Source organism: Chelonus insularis, unplaced genomic scaffold (genome assembly GCF_013357705.1).
Source record: "Chelonus insularis isolate UGA/USDA-ARS -01 unplaced genomic scaffold, ASM1335770v1 contig_406_pilon, whole genome shotgun sequence".
Lineage (NCBI taxonomy): Eukaryota > Metazoa > Arthropoda > Insecta > Hymenoptera > Braconidae > Chelonus > Chelonus insularis.
Window position 1 is genome coordinate 455,185 of NW_023276563.1, and position 17,456 is coordinate 472,640.

At 33.5% G+C, this 17,456-nt stretch overlaps 1 protein-coding gene across 3 annotated transcripts in view; it reads right to left on the reverse strand.

Moving 5' to 3' along the window:
* Positions 1–17,016, reverse strand: part of LOC118069146 (nucleolar protein 4-like) — a 31,715-nt gene extending 14,699 nt beyond the window's left edge. Inside the window, exons 1-2 of one of the 3 annotated variants that reach the window (XM_035087032.1) lie at positions 16,787–17,002; positions 16,155–16,331 (exon numbers count right to left, since the gene is read on the reverse strand). In XM_035087032.1, coding sequence (XP_034942923.1) covers positions 16,155–16,199 — 45 coding nt within the window. In that variant the 5' untranslated portion in view covers positions 16,200–16,331; positions 16,787–17,002. Of the gene's footprint in view, positions 1–16,154 lie in introns of all 3 variants that reach the window. The other 2 variants (XM_035087033.1, XM_035087034.1) reach the window with 2 other exon arrangements.
* Positions 17,017–17,456: the final 440 nt, after the last annotated feature.

A 17,456-nucleotide genomic window follows, 5' to 3' on the forward strand; every position in this document is an offset into this window, starting at 1 on the left:
ATGCTTACTGCTGCTGCTGCTGCTGTTGATCAAATATTCTCCTTTTTCAATAAATTCTGCTATTTTTTGATAAAATAGCAAAAGAATTTTTTATTTTGACTTTTTGTTACTTTTTGTACGAATGATTTAACTTGTTTTTTATTATTTTTTTTTTATTACAAAGTCGCCAGACTAGTAAATCTCTTGCTCTCTTATTTCTCCAGCACCCCTCTTGACCGTTGGACTTCTCCTTCCACTTTTCCAACCACTTCGACCCACACCTAAGACCGAGGTCGATACACGTTTCTCTTCTTTTGCTTGTTCTTCACGAGGGAAGACCCAGTATGGAACTAGCAATGGCTACGAACCAGCTTTACGTTGCCAACAGACAGGGATCAGGCTGGATTTGTTATACGAATAAAATTAAAGAGACAACGCAGTAAAAATGAAGTAGAAAATAACGTAAGATTATGTATACCAGACAGTAAAATAAATTAAACTGTTGATAGTAAAAATTAATTCAATTAATAAATAAAAAGGAAGATGGAAGAAAAAAATGAAATCTTGAAAATTAAGAAAAGAGGTCTAGATGTAGACATTTTAGACCATTAATTTCCTTTTTCATGGTATTTTTCAAGAATGTAATTTTTTCCTCTCCTTTTTTTTTCTCTTTTATATCAAGGACGATCTCTCTACATGCGTCTCAAGCGACCCTAGACCACCGTAGCAATCTCTTCTCTGCTGGATAAACTGCCGTGTACCTCGATCGTTCAGTCTTTCTCATTCCCCGTCGTCTTTGCGGCGTCTGGCAAAGGGGTTATATGTACGTTGGAATAGTACCCGGGTGCGGTATTGGCTGCTAGAACTGAGAGAAAAGTGGAGGGTGGTAGTGTGCTGGAAAGGGGGATCTTAAACCGGCAGTGAGATTTTATAGGAGTTCATCTTCCGGCAATGGGAATGCTGGACGAGAGAATGGGGCCAGAAACTGCCGGCCGTTATGTGTTGGCGTTGAAGACACGCGAGAGGGAAGGTTCAATGTACCAAGGGTGAAAAAAAGATACGAGAATGCGTAAAAAATGTTTTAGCTATTTTTTCAAATCATAAATCACACTTTTATGGTTTTTTAGAAATTATTTTCATTCGTTTTTGGAATAAAATTTCGATTATTTCTCCTTAGAGATATTCCTATTTTCATGCTTTTTATTTCAATTTACTTCTATCATAAATGCAAAATTAAACTTGAGTGCTTTTCAAAAAAAATAGTATTTCTTTGATAATTTTGAAGTTATAAATCACTAATGAATGATTTTAGATTATTTCTAGAATTCTCATCTCTGATGAAAATTTAAAAAAAAAAAAATAACTCCTCACCTACTATTAAATATCTATTTTATATTTCTAATAATTTTCTCAAAAATCTTTTATGCGTCATTGAATGAAACTTATTAAAAAAAATTCAAACGACTTTTCGACATTTACAGATCTGTAAATAATCCCTACTGTATGTAAACATTTTTCCAATGAAGTTTCCCTGATTTACATACATCCTGGAGACTTCTCCAAACCCCAACAATCTACCGGAAGCCGACAAATATCGCTATGTAGTAAAGATGAAAAAAAAATATTTAGTGAGCATCTGAAGCTGTCAATATTGTCCTCATAAATTTTCGAAAAATCTTAACTGAAAGGTTTATTTAATTTTTTCTCAGAAGAGTTTAAAATCCTCGTCGCCTTTGTTCCGAGATTTTTTCCCCTCAAGTTGTTGGGTGTGCGAGAGGTTTCTAAACGTGGTGCACACGTGTACAAACGAAGAAAGACCGTAGCAGAGGTAAAACATTAAACTGTGGGTAGAGTAGAGGACACCGACGCACGCAGAACACGCGGATACCTGATGTTATATTTAAACTGCGACTCGACGAAGGTCCACCGGACGACGACTGACGCGCAAAAAGCACTTGCGTTGTGTGTGGAAAGATAACCCATGTGACCTTCCTGCCTCCGTCCCTCTGTTCCAATGGCGGGAAAAAGAGTCGTGATAAATGTGCGGTGGAGTCGACACACGGTACGATATAGAAAGAGAGAGAGAGAGAAAGAAGTCGAGAATATCTATATATATATAGATTTTTATGTGACTGCATGTGTGTATGTGATATGTAGATTACACTGGGTATACACGTGCTGAAACTGAAACTCAATGAACTGATATCGATTAGCTGCTCATTTTATTCCGCTTGTCCGTGTAATTCCTTTTTTTTTTTATTTTTCTCTCGTTCGCGTATGTGTAACGAGCACAACCCTCGCTAATTCTCGCACCCTCAAGCACCCGTTACACGTCTCGCTTGCATTCTCCCTCTCGTTAATTCGCTATGGAACGTGTGTTGCACCTCATATATTTTTTTTTTATTACTAATACACTAATACGCTCATAAGGGATGACGTTGTGAAAAATCGACTGTCACGAGGCTACTGGGTCGAATCTGGACCATGATTACTGTGGAGCCAATAATGTAGGACAATCGTGCCAGGATAATAAATTACTATAATTAGAGTTCTGCGACGAATTGAGGAGAAAAGGTTTATTTGTGTGTGGATGTAGATTTTTTTTTGAATAGAAGTTGAAGTTAATTGAAGATTGTTACTTGATGATGGTAAAAAAAAATAATTGACACTATAAGTGTTATATGGTAAACATGAAAAAATTTTGAATGATTCGAAAAGAAACTTCAATAGATAATTGGATTGAAGTGGTGAAGTTAAGTAGTGATGAGGGATATTTAGAGGAAGATTTTTCGATTAATTGCTTTATTAAAAAATCGGAAGAATTAATAATATCTTCAAAAGTATTGGATAAAAAAATTTTTCTGAATGTTTTTCATTCGAAAACAGTTAGAGTAGCTATTGAAGAAGTAATTGGATTGGTAAACAAATTGAAGTATTGAAGATAAAAAATATTAAAAAGAAGTCTGAAAATTGAAGACTGATTTTTTTTGTTTTAAATAAACTAAAATTTTTTGTTACACAAATACATTATATTTGTAAAGAAATAACTGAAAACATGTGAAAATTTTTTATATTTATTCCAGAATAATAAGAAGTCCGATAAAAAAATTAACTAAAAAAATCAAATACAACTTCATTAACTAATTAATTATCTTTTTCATAAATTCATTAACATGTTACTATTTAACTAATAAAGTTCCACTAGACAGAAAACTTCCATTATTTCGATTCCAGACGTTAATTAATATCAAAAAAACTGCTCCTAACTCGATAAGCTCGTAAAAATGACATTGCCTGGTTTGTTTTTATCCACAAAAAGTTTAAAAAATTTAATAATAAAATACTAAAATCTAATAACAGACGACAATTTAAAAAAAAAAGGAAACAACGAAGGGACTTTTGAACACGTAATAACGAAAATTCAAGCTTGAAAATGAAGATAACTAATTTTAGCTATACGAAATCAAGTCTGAAGTGTCTTGGGTGCAACCGGAAATTTTCTTAATTCAATGCTCGATTTGACGAGCGTTTCCATTTGGCGCAACTCCAATAGGTTCGATGCTAAGTCTCCTTTGGAGACGACGACGAGCGGTATGCAGCGTATCGTAAGTTGGTTTATACTCCGGTGGGGTTTGGGAGGACGAGAGATTGCACGTCAGGGAAGAAAGCAGGTGGGAGGGGTATATCCGACCTACGCTGACGGTAGCGTCTAAAGGTACGTTGTACTCAAACAAAGTAAGATATAATTAGAACAAGACTGGCTGCAACTGGTGCATCGACTTCGACTTCACTTTGTGCGTGAAATTTTCACGTGTCTGGGATCGCTCTGAGTGACAATGAAAAATCACTTGGAGATGAACAGTTGGTGTGGAAAAATTTAGAAACAAAATAAGAGAAGAGGTAAAAATAATCTGAGCTATAGGAATAAATATGCAAGGATTCACGGTTGACCTTTTCGTAATAATCATTGAGGTGAAAGTTCAAGTTGCTCGGCAATCCGGAAGATAAAACTAGAAGTCTTCTTCCTTCAGCATGCTTAACCTCGTTTCGCGTGCATCACTATCCCTTCCCGGTAACCTTCGGATCCCATAAATAATCGCGAGCTATCAACAATCTACGTAGCGGACAGGGAAATTACCCCAAGGGTGCCAACCAGTCGACCCGCTAAAATTCCAACTACTTCTTGTGCCTCTTCTCGAGGTAATAATCGTCGACTATTTGGCGAGCTTCGTCAGTTACGTCATGATCTTTCTCGAAAAGAGTTACTGCATTGCCTTTGTCTCGAGACAATATCAAAAAAAAACAAAATTGCCAGCACAGAATATATCTTATCTTGCCACCTGCACACGACAGTGTTGCGTGATCTTTGCGGTTTTTCAGATACTTCGCGACGGACAATAAACCAAGCTAATAAAAATTGAAAATCATTTTTTTCTAAACTTTGACACATAAAGAATGTTTACGTCCCATTCATAGTGCGTTTTATGTACAACCAGACGACAGTTTGGCTTCAGTATTCGCGTTAAGTATCGATCCTCGAGGCCTCTGTATGACGAACACTCATGAAAAAAAAAATTACGCAAGCCGATCTAGGGTCACGGAAAACGTGGCCGTGTTACCACATATGATATTTCCATTCGATCGTATGTTGGCCAATTGTTTTTCGATAGAACTCTACCACTTTTAACGGTACATTTATTTTTCGTTCGTTCCAGAGTTTTTTTTCTCTAGAATTTGTAAATAATATTTATGAAAAATTCTTTTACCAAAAAATATATATATATATATATCTATTTTGTAGTAAAGTTTTCTAATTGCTGTTACGACAATGTAAATAACTACTGAATTGCGATTATCATATTTACATTGACGTTTTAGACAGAAAATTAATTCCTGTTCATCGAGTGTATGTTTTTTATTTACCTTTAAATAACTTCATTATAATTGCGGAATAATGGTTTTATATTAAAGGTAAAATTTAAACATTTATTTGACATGTTCAGAGTATTATGGTTGCAGTCAAATTGAAGAAGCACTTGAACAAATTATTTCATTTAATTATTACTATCAATTTAATATGTCAAATAAATAATATCTATCAATGAGTAATAATTTAATATTCCATTTCATTATGTTCAATAAAATAAAATCATCAAAAAGTAGTGCAAAAAATTATTTGAAATTATTCTGATTTATTATTTTCTATCAATGGAATCTAACTCGTCCTATTTAGTCCAGTTTATGAATTTGGAACCATATGTCATATTGCACAGAATGATTATAAATAAAAGCTAAAGCATTGAACAACAAAGAAATTTCTAAAAAAAAAAACCGGTCAGAAATGAAAGTGCAGATCAGTAATATGTATGAGAATATTTGATATAAGACTATCAATATTAAGGCCTTGTGTATTTGGTAAAATCGGAATGCTAATCCACCTACAGACAATTCGCATATAATGCATAGGAGTATGAACGTGGAACGATGACTGGCCGCCATGTTGTTGCACCCACTGACTACCCACATGTGGTTTAAATGCCTTAAGGTAACACTCATACTAAACGAGTGTAACAAAGTCAATCAGAAGAGCACTAATTCGTCTTTTAAATCCACTACAATTATTTAGCACGAGTTATTTAATTTTCTATTCATTTGTGTTATGATGCAAGAGCTTCGAGTAAAGATAATCTTATCAGTTAATGATTGAATGAATACCTCATTACTTTATTCAATTATCATCCTCCTTCTTGATAGACTCTTACATCTATTTTGTCACATTTACCTGGAAGACAAAAAAAAAAAGACGATTAAAAATTAAATTCAATTTATTTAAAGATAATTAGTGAAGTAAGTCTTTGAAAATCAGGTGAAGAAGGAAGTCAAGAAGAGAATAGGAAAGTTTTAAGTATGAAGTAAAAAATTGTTTAAAATAAAGTCTTGAATCTTTCGATTGTAAAATTAGTCTCTCTCGTGAGTAATAAATTTTATTTTTTTTTAGAGAGAACCGTAGTCAATTGGTATAAATAAATGCATTTTTTAAATCAGCCAATTAGTCTAGTCTCTAGAGCATTTAATTAGCGAATTTCACTACAAATTCTAGAATGTCTAGCGACATATATTACGCAAACAATCATGTTGGATGAGAAAAAATATTCACTATCGAATCAAGAAGCTGCCTAGTCTGTCATTGATGTGGAGACCAAAAGTTATTTCAGTGATGATAACACATCTACTCTTGCATTCTTCTTTATGGTGATGGTAGAGACATTGTTCTTTGATTTCTTTTTTTTTAGGTATTCCGAAAGATCAATAAAGCAAGAGTATTTAGATATTGATAAGAAAGATCCAGGTCGAATAATTGGGTATAAATAACTTGACTGTAAGAAATTCACAGAAAATAGACAGTACAATCATTAAGCGTAACGTCACGGTTTTTCTTCCAGTTAAAAGTTCACAGTGGGCCTTTTTCGCGGCAGTAAATGCGGCCCACCAGAGAGTAAAGTTGAGAAAAATATACATATAATGTACTCCAGCAAAACGAAGGGCGGCACAGACGAGTGAACAGGCGGGACGGTTGCAAACGAAGCAAGTCGAGCAGTCAAGTAAGCGACGACTTAGAACGCTATAGCATAAAGGATGATGAATAAAGAGGCTAAGTAGACTTGTGATATTCTTCTTTATTCTTGCCGCTAATGTGGCCAACAAAAATACGATGTTAATCGTTGGAATAAAAATAAAAAGACTAATGACATCTCTGATACCAGAAAATGAGGGAAATTTAGCTTCTATTTGTTCGTATAATACTTGAGAAAAGGAGGAGAAAAGGTGAACTTGGACTATTGCCACAGAGGTTTTAATTAATGGTAATTATATCAGTAGTCTTTTTAACTTGGTATCCCAATGTTGGTCTTTAGCCTTGCCTGCAACTTGTAGCCACAACTTAGCAAAGTATTGCTACTACTCGTTGCCAAAAACTTTGTCCTAAAGTCCCATTTGGAAGCTGACACCAAGAGCTCAGTCTCTCTATGTGACTTGTATATGCTACGAAAAATCTTTGAAGACCAGAATAGTGTACGCTAGTGTTTAATACCTAACGGAAGTTTCTTAAGAAAATGGCTGGAATCTTTTGGCTCTCCAGAAGTACTACTATACATTTCCCTTAAACCCTTACTTGCGATTAAATATTTAAGCTCGATAGAACCAAGTGATATAAAGTTTTACTTGCCATTATTTTCTTTTTTCTTTTTTTTTTTTTTTTTTTAAATAATAAATTGCTAAATGACAAAAATGGATTTTACCCATAAAAAATATATTATATTGAAAAATTGATTTTTAAAAAATAAAACTTTTAGTGTAATGAATTTCACTAAATTATTTTTAAGAATTGCATTGCAGATAAACATTTTATGTTAATTAATAAATAAATAATAAATAAAATGTCAATTTTATTAATATTCCAACCTTTTTTTTATATTTAAAATAAATTCTTATTATTAATTATTTATTATCAATAATGGTGATGAAAAAATATTTTTTAATAAACAAATCAATAAAAGGGCAGATATTAAAATGTAGATTTAAATAAAAACTGAGAAATGAAATAGAAAAACGATAAACATTAAACTGATAGCATTTAAATTCTCCGAATATCTCATAATTATCGAAAACAAGAGCACTGATAATTGAATATTAAAACAAAATAATAAATAAGCTACTAAATGGAACAAATTAGTGTAAATGAATGAAATTACTCGGCACAATTATTCATAATGAAAACAATAAAATAAAGTTATGCAAACGAATCAACTAGTGATTCGAGGGCAGTAATCGATTGCAAATTAGCCAAAATATTAGGATAGCGAATGGTGAAGGAGAAAGGGACGAACATGTCTATAGAAACGAGTCGTTTCGTAGCTCGAGGCGAGCTGTTCCGTTTAAAGCTGCCGCGGCAGCGTGGCCGTAGATAAGTGTTAGGTATCAACTTGTTGCATTAATTACAACGGGCAAGCCATTAGCTATCGATTCACGCGGAAGTTTCGCCTCCACCTCTTTCTCCCTTTCTCTCTCCATCCATTTCCGTTACTTTTGCTTCCTTTCTTTGTCAAGTCTTTTTTTTTCTCTCTATTTTAATACGCTAATAGAATTAATTTAATTCATCATTCAGGTATAAAAAGACCACCAGGGTATGAATTATTTATTAGCTACGATGGTTTTTGAAGGGATGTAATTATGATAAAGGTGATGATAGCAAAGTGGTACAAGAAGACTAATGAAAACACACGTTCTGCTCTGCTGTGAATGCAGTTGGATATACACGAATTAAACTTTAACGAGTACTTATGTCTCACTAACTGTAATTAGAATTTATTGTGCACATTGGAGCTTTGGATACTTCTCGGTTTATTTTCGAATTGCTAAATCTCTCGGGGGAACTCGATTTCTTTTTCACTCCATGGTTTTTTGTGTGAATGAAAAGCACTTTTTTTGGAATAAAAAAATTTTCATTTGAAGTTAGGGCTTTTTTATTTGAGCGGATCAATTGAGAGTAGTGTTATTGATGAGGAAATTTTCTGAAAGAAAGCTAGGAAGGAATTGAACGATAAACAATCATTTTTTACCAGGAAGACATTAGGTTTTTCTTGGAAACCATCGATTGAACTTTTATTTTACTATAAAAGCATTTATTTTTATCAAAAATATTTTTTTTGTCCTGATTTATTCTCTATTAATATCATCACTGTATAATTAATTAGAATTTCCAAATACTTTAGTTAGTATGGAAAAATTATTTCCAGTTTCAAATTATTATTCAAATTCGAATGACTCGCTGTCAGAGAGAACATATTCATATTTAATTATCAAATTTATTTAAATATAATTCATGAAAATTTTTGAAAGATATATATCGCATCCTGAAATGATCAGTTGGTATGAGTATTTTCACAAATCTTTGTATGTCAATGGTTAAAAAGATATTCTCGAGTATTTAATAATAAAATAATACAATTCAATCAAATTAACATTTTTACTTAATTATTAAACTTACGATTCGAGTACTTTTTGTATAATAATAGATGGTTTTTCATTAGATTAAACTCGTAAGAGGGAAGTAAATGAAAAATCGAAATTGACTGTCACTAAAATTCACTCAGGTCATCCGCGGTCACATTTTGTATTTAAATGAGTTCTTCTACTGTCAGTGCAAGAATATCTTGATAAAATTGTTTTTAAGATCGACCTGATATAGTCGAATATAACGTGCTTAAATGCGCGATTACACTAATTCATTTAAATACCAGAAAAATATTCTATTCCGATGAATGAAAATGTTTTTCACCTCAAACGTCATTTTTTTGTTTCTAAACAGTGTCAATACAATAACAGTTAAATTCATATTTATTTAATGATAGCTTTAAAAAATTAATTGTTAATAGAGAAAAAAAATTTTTTAACAATTAATTTCCTTTAATTAATTAAAAGGAAGGTGATATGAGTGTAATGTAGAGAGAACGGAAGTGGTTTGAGTTAAAATTATATCATGAAATACTTGGAAAAAAATACCAACGTGTAAACATATTTTTTATGAACACTTAAATTATTTACGGTGAAATTGAATCACTGCAAAGTTTACACGAATATTTGAAATCGATGAAAACATTTTAGTAAAACTCGTTGACGTATTTGGGAAGCTGGGAAAGAAAGGAAAAAAAAATAAAAGGTACTCGAGCGCAAAAACTCAAACTATCGTTGGATATCGAGAGCGTCAACTGAGTGTACGAGAGATCGAATGCTTCCAAATAAATTCCGAGAGGTCGAAATATATTCCAAAGCGATAGAGTACAGAGGACAGAGGGTTTACCAGTGGCTATTTCGAGCAAAGCGTGTGTGATCGTTGTGCTATCCAGGATCCGTACACACCACCCGTCAATAATCTGCTGAATAAACTATCGCATGACCCACCCACAACTCATGACCGCCCACCTATGAGCTTACTATGCATCAATACTACAAGATCGTCACCTACATCAAACGATTACATTCACCAAGGACTATCATGCATTTGTCTCTTTCCTTCTTTTTGCTATCAAGATATCTACTGATGATCGGTTGATTATTTTTTCCCCATTTTACCAATTCGCTGAGTCATTAATGTTTACTCAGAGATATCGTGCCTTAATTATCAGCTAATTGACGTTCTATACAAACTCAATGTTAAACAATTAAATATAAACAAAATTTTATTAACGATTTTTTTCCATTAGTTAATTCCTTGTTTTATCATTTATTCCAGTTTATGATATAATGATTTTTTTTCGCAGGCATTCAATTTGATTAAAATTTAATGTTTTGTTTGAAAATGCATGACGATATATTGTTGAATATTTTTAAAATATCAAAAAATATATTCAATATGTTCTGTTTGTTGTATAGAGCAATTGATTGTTTTAAAAACTTTATACATCAATTCAAAATCCATGCTACTATCAAAATCGTATATTTTTTTTAACTGAATATCAAAAATGTCAAAGTGTATTTTTTTTTCATTTTAACAAAAAATATTTTCCAGAGTAAAAAAAAAACTAAGGGACTTTCTTTCCACTTATTCATTAAACAATTTTTTATCGTGTTAATTTAAGTTTCTAATTTCTAATAAAGTAAATTAAATATAAGAATAGAATTAATTGAAATATTTTTGCGTTAACGAACGTAATCAATTAAATTTATTAAAAACTATTGACCTGTGGCCAAAAGTTAGATATAGAACAGTCAAAACTCTAATGAATTTGGCTAATAAAATGAATAATGTAGTTTCTGATGGAACTGTTATGTCTATTTAAATACAACGTCGAATGTTAACGAATAATATAAGACATGTGAAGCACAAACCATGTTTGCATTTGTATCCGACCCAAATCCGTCACCGTCATTTTTATAACAGAAGTCAGAGTTTCTGAAATAATTTACAAAAAATAAAATATCTTAATTAAAATTCCTCAACAAAAATAACTCAACTAATTTTTTCTCATCTCATTTTCCTTGAATAAATAAGTTTGAGAATGAACGATAAGCTGTAGGATATTGAAAGGTAGGAGTGACCTCGCGGTCGCGTACTACCGTGGAAGAACCTACGTAATTAAGTTTCACGGTCTCGAATAATTAGCCGCCTAGCGAGCGTGGCATCCGGTCTTGATCCCCGACCATCCTCAATTTCGGAACAATTCCTTCTCTCACATTTGCTTTATGGAGATTCGATTAGCAACGAGAGATCGGTGATGTAAAATGAGAAAAGGCGACAAATTTCTATCCTTGCATTTCTCTTATTATCCTTCCACCTTCCCTATGGTATTCTGGGCCTAAAACCCTCACGTCTATTACGGCAAATTAACCCGGAATACATGACGAGGGAGAATATGTAGATGTAGTCGTAGGTCCGGGACATATTAAATGAAGAGAAAGACGAGAGTCTGTCAAGTAAATTCGATCGAGACTTGGCTGGTAGAAAATCGATTATTTTATACCATCTCGTATGCTTTCTCGCGCTGTGACAAGTGAATTTAACCAGAGGAATGCATCGAGGAATTTCTTATGAGACGTGTCATTATTCTGTCGGATTTATGGGCTTCAAATCCGGAGAGACGAGAAAATTAAAATTCAAAGCTACACAAAAACCTATTGTTTTATTATATTAACTAATGAATTTATTTTTTTTCTTTTAGATTAAAAATTGAAGATGTATTAATTTATATAGAGTGTGCTTTTCAAAAATTCATATGCAGTTGTTGTAGAGTTGTGCATAATTTATGCATTAGTGAATAAAGAAAAGTCAATATAATAAATGATGATTGATGATAATGAAACAGCTTTTATTTATATACTCGAAATGAATATTTGTAATTTATAGTTGCTTTATTAATTAAAATTATTATTTTTAATAATATGTAATTATTGAAATTTACATTTATTATTGGGCTGTAATAACTGATATTTTATGAACTTTCACCGAAATAAACGTGGAAACCAAAAAGTTTATCATTTTTTTAAGAGAGAAATACATGTTTGGAGCAATAATTTATCTGACCTCTGGATCAGGAACAAAATTCTTACTCCAAAAATTTTTTTCCTTCTTTTTTAATGAATTAAATATTTACAGCGGTACTTGTAAGATATTTCTAAATGTCTCTGATTAATTCAACTATCTGCACTGTCTACTTAGTGGTCTACTTACCCTAGTTTCATGAACAATTTGATCGATCAGCCAACTATTTATTTAACAACAACAAAAACCTCGCATAAATAAAACTCACATCTTTCAACAAAAAAAAATGAATGATCTCTAAATAAAAAAGACCATGACTAACATTAAATGAAAAGTCTCTTTACCAATTACGTAACCGATAATGAGCTAAAGAATCCTCAACCTTCGTAGAATTCGTGCAAAAGTAATGATTCATGAAGCGATAGAATTAGTGATAAACAAAGCAAAGCAAAAGAATAGAGAAAGAATTCAGTTGTTGAACAAGAAATAGTTTAGATGTCGACAAGAAATAGCAAGCATTGAATTTGAGTCGTTTTTATTCGATCAGACGATTCGCAACTGGCATAGCCATAAAAAAAAGACAGGGCGTCGCATGTGGACATCGATGCGGTGTACCTTGACACGGATGGCTCCCTGAATCACCCAACTCGTGTGTGCGGACAGTGAGCGAGAGGCAAGGAGAAGGCTTTTACACAGAGGACGATGCTGCCAGCAACAAACATCAGCTCTCTGCTATCAACACACGCCTACCGCGTGCAATTCCGGTGTGTATTCGATTGTACATCAATGTGTGTGTATGAGAGACCCGTGAGCTCACGGTTGTCGACCGGCCGCGTCCACCGGCGTCGATAAGCCTTCGTGCAGAGTCCAAGCGAGAAGGAGGAGTAGATTATTGGCTAGAAAATTCCATTCTCGCTATTTTCTACCACACAGTCTGATATTATTTTCTAAAATGCTTCTCTAAACACGACCAAAGTAGATTTATCATCGAATCTGTTGGTAAACTCGAGAAAAAATTGATGATAATTTTTTTTTTCACGTTATGACAGTTATCAGAAAAAAGAGGAAAAAACAAGTTTTTCGTGCCCTTTATGTTACTTTCAAAAGGGGATGAACGGAGTAACGAGAAATGGGGGTTGGTCGATTGGATAGCACGCGAGCGCAAAACGTTGTATATTGGATGTGTGTGTACAAGCCTGGTAACTGTCCGCTTGGAAATGAGAGCGAGTTGGTAATATTTCTCTCTCTCGTGCTACACACTACTGCTATAAGGGTATGCTATGTACTCATACACTTTTATATACTAGCACAAATAGATCTGGACATTCTAGAGGCACACCCTTATCCTCGCTAAAGTTTTCATCTTATGGGAAATCCATACCCTTTTCAAGGGTTTTCCTTCCTTTCATTGTCATTCTTTCCTCTCGCCGTATTTTTCGTGATCGATTTGAAAACAAAGGATTTAGAAGAAAGAGCTTTATGATAGTGACAGTTTTTTTTCCTTCTATTTGTTTTTTTTTTTTTTTATAAATAAAAATGTACGACTTAAGGTATTTTTTAATACACCCAATACTCTGACGACTATTATTTCTAAATAAAAAATTCATTGTTTTGTGAATATTCAACATCATGATTAATTTTTTTTCTCAAAAATAACAGCTTTTTTTTTTTGTTGAAATGATTTTTTCATTTGCCATTTAATTTACAAGTACTGCAATCACTCGGAGTTTAATCATTTTTTATTTTCAAAAATTGAGTTTTATTATTTAGAGATTTAAAACATTTACAAATCAAAAATTTATAGTGTATGTAGTTGTAACTCAATAAAGATTTTGTCTTTTGCAAATATTTAGCGATACTTTTAAATGATAAAAATCTCAGTCGAAAGAATTTATCGGTTTCTTAAAAAATAAAGAAATTCATCTGTCATGAAACAAAGTTATTCCTGTTTTTGTTTGATGAAAATACTGAAAAGACAGATTTTTAAAATATTTCCAATGGTTTTTACATCAAAAGTATAGCTTTTTTTTTCAATAGGAAAAAGGCTCAAAGAATGATTGTGGTATTTTATTTGCAGTGGATACTGTAAGTCGTCTAAAGAGGTCATCGGCATTTTCTATGGTCCACCTTTAGACGTCGTGTAAAGGAAAAGACTCGAGTCGCGACGATCCTATTATCCACTTCGCGCACACGTAAAAAGTTTAAATCTACGGACAGCCTCCGGTACGACAAAAAAAGTGAACGAGGAAGAGAGAGAGAGAGACAAGGAGGTAAAGAGGAAACGAGGGCAAAGAGAGGATTAAAGGGAGATGGACAGATGAAAAGAGTAGAGGAAAGAGAAGTGAGGGAGAAAAAGATGCAAGAGGACGTTGAAATAGGAGAGGGAGATGCTGGAAAAATATAACCTGTTGGACCGCCAAAGAGTGAACTGCTGCTGTGTGAGAGCGACTAGGATAACTTTTAGCGTACGAAAGAGAAACAAAGTACGCGAATAGTTGGTTGGACGAATGAGAAAGAAGGTAGAAAGAGCGAAAAGTACCAACAAGAATGATAGAATACAACTTGGATATTGGCGAGACAAAGATAAACGATCATCCCGAACCTACCTCAAGTCTAATGTAATTTTTGCGGTTCGATTGAAGAATCAAACGAATTTATCGATTTGTCTCAACTTATTTTATGATTTACTGATTATACCGTTACATTCAGGCCTTTTATTTTTGCCCATTTCCATTCAAATAAAATATCATTAAAAATTCATCCTTAATTAGATTCAATTATTAACAAATTATTTCCTCCATTTTCTTAATTAATTTGTCATTTTGATTATCATGGAGGTTAATAATTGTGATTAAAGATAGAATTTTTGTTAATGGGTTGATAGAAAGTAGTTATTTTCGTATAAATATGTTACAAATATAAATTATAAAGCTTTCTAGTATTCTGATAGTATTGAAAGAATGTTAAATAATCCATCATTGTTCATGAACAAGTGAAAAAAACTTTATGATTTGCACTATAAATAAAAAACTAAATGATAAGATTAAATTTTTTTATTTGTAACTAAAGTTTATAAATAATAATAACATGTATTTATGTTTGTTTAATAAATGTACTTGATGTTGTCTAAATCGTCAAGAATATGCACTTTACACAATTAATTGAAAACTTGTTGGAAAAATCAGATAACTGATAAATTTAATGAAATTCAATACAATAAAATACGTAAATTATGATTTAATTAATAAAATATCTTGTAAAGTTGTTATTTTGGAATTTTTTTATGTACAGGATATCCGAAGATATAATTGACTATATATCCATTGACTGGTTGTCAGGAGATCGATATAATTTACACGATCTTCACGCTCAATTACCGACGTGTAAACATGAAAATGTTCTCTTTTTTTTTTTAACATCAATAGTGCTAAGCATCCCAACCTCTTTTTATTGTTTCACACTCTGTCGAGACTTGGTTAATGCCTTTTTAATTATGTACATCAAATTGTGAATTTAACTGATACTTAAATATTTTTTTTCTCCAACCATCTCTTTAATTAATGTAAAAAGTTGTTACATTTTTAAACTGTTCTAATTTCAACACTTAAATATATATTCTTTAACTCTTTTTAAATACTCTAAAAAAAATTTTACAACTAATCGATTTACGTTAAAGCTTTTTTCTTTGTTACGCGAAAGATTTTTTGAAAAATATAATTCCTTTACAAAGTTTTGATATTAAATAAGAGCTTAAAAAATAGAAGAAAGAAATATGAAACTTACAATAAATTGATTTTTGTTGTAAATTATAGACAAATCAAGATAAAAAAAAATGTAGCAACAAAGGCTTTTTTTTCTAGAGTATTTTGTAGAGTTTTAAAGAATTTAATACTTTGAAAAAGTTAATTAACTGATCACTAGCCACTATAATGGCTATTCTCATGCAAGTATTAATCCAATTTCATCTGGAATTTTTGGAGTAAAAAATATTTTTTATTGTGAAAACGGTAGCACCCCTATAATATGCGATAATGGGTGCAAAGTTAAGTAGAGAGGGAGATCACGTGGACGTGACGGAGTTGTGGTGAGAGAGGAAAAAGAAGGAAAGAGAAAGAGACAAAGAAACTCGTCGACTCACCTTGTGGTGCTGCATGATGGCAGTGGCCTTTCGCTTCGCTGACATATTCAGGCCTGGCCCCACGTAGAAAATCGCGGGTTCTTGGTTGTTTTACAGCAACTCGTTGTCCAATCAACACACGCCTTAGCTGGACTGCACTGAGTGCCGGCTTGAGACGATGAAAAAGGCACGAACGCGCTGAAGGTGATGAAGATCAAAAGAAGAAAAAAAAAAGCGTTAGAACGTTAACACATGACGCAACGACGATAATAACTATACGACGTATTGGGTGCGTGGTCCGAGTGCAAAGTCTTGTAAAAGTTTTCCCACTAGTCAAATTCGCACCACAAACCGCGCGCAATCCGCGTTTTCCGGTTCACGCGATTGTATTCATTCGCCAATGGCTGATCGTGTATATTAAACGACCGCCAATTAATAAAACACAACATCCCAAGTCATGTTAACGATATTTCAAACTCCCACGTTACAAGTCTCAAGTGCAGAGCTAAAAGATCTTCAAGTAAAGTAGTGTCACACGTTTCTGTCAAGTTTATGCTGTCTGCAGAACTGATCACAGGCTTCACCTTTTTTTTAATTTACTTGATATTCAATTTCTTGATAACTATTTGATGGTTTTGATGAACCAATCTCACCTGTGATATCGAGTCGTCCTCGTCAGGACCTCAATGCTCTTTGTAAATAAATAATACAACAATATCCGGACGTCAAAAGAGCAAGATGTGAAAATAGTTAATAAAACAGCAGATCCTCACGTGACGAGCGCACACGGCGAACTAACGGCTGGCGACGCGGCGGCGATCCCCCACCTTTTGGTTCGCCCTTCCACGTCCCTCACCCCTCAATCGTTCTCTTCGTGGACTCTCGTGGTAGAGTGGTGTTCCCCTCGCCAAGCCACGACGTCGGCGGCGTCGGCGGCGGTAAGGTAGGGTCTGTCACCGTCAGAGTGAGGGGTCGAGTGTAGAAGCAGCACAGCGGGAGAGAAGGAGCCGTAGAAGAGCTCTAGGAGGGCGGAAGAGGCACGTGGTAGTGATGTGGGGTGCGGTATAGTGAGGGGGACCGAGGGGAGAAGCTAACACTCATCGGCCGAAAGGGGCTTCCACGCGGATTCTCTCTTCACGTCCAGAGAGAAAGATGGGCTATGTATGCGTTACACCGTCCGACGTGGACGTGGGATGTGGACGAGCCATCGGGGAAACTTCACTCATTCCTTCTCTCACTCTATCTTTCTCTGGCTCTTTATTCCTCTCGTTTACTTCTCTCCCCATTTCTCACTTGCTCCTCTTGTACTGACTACTAAGTAAC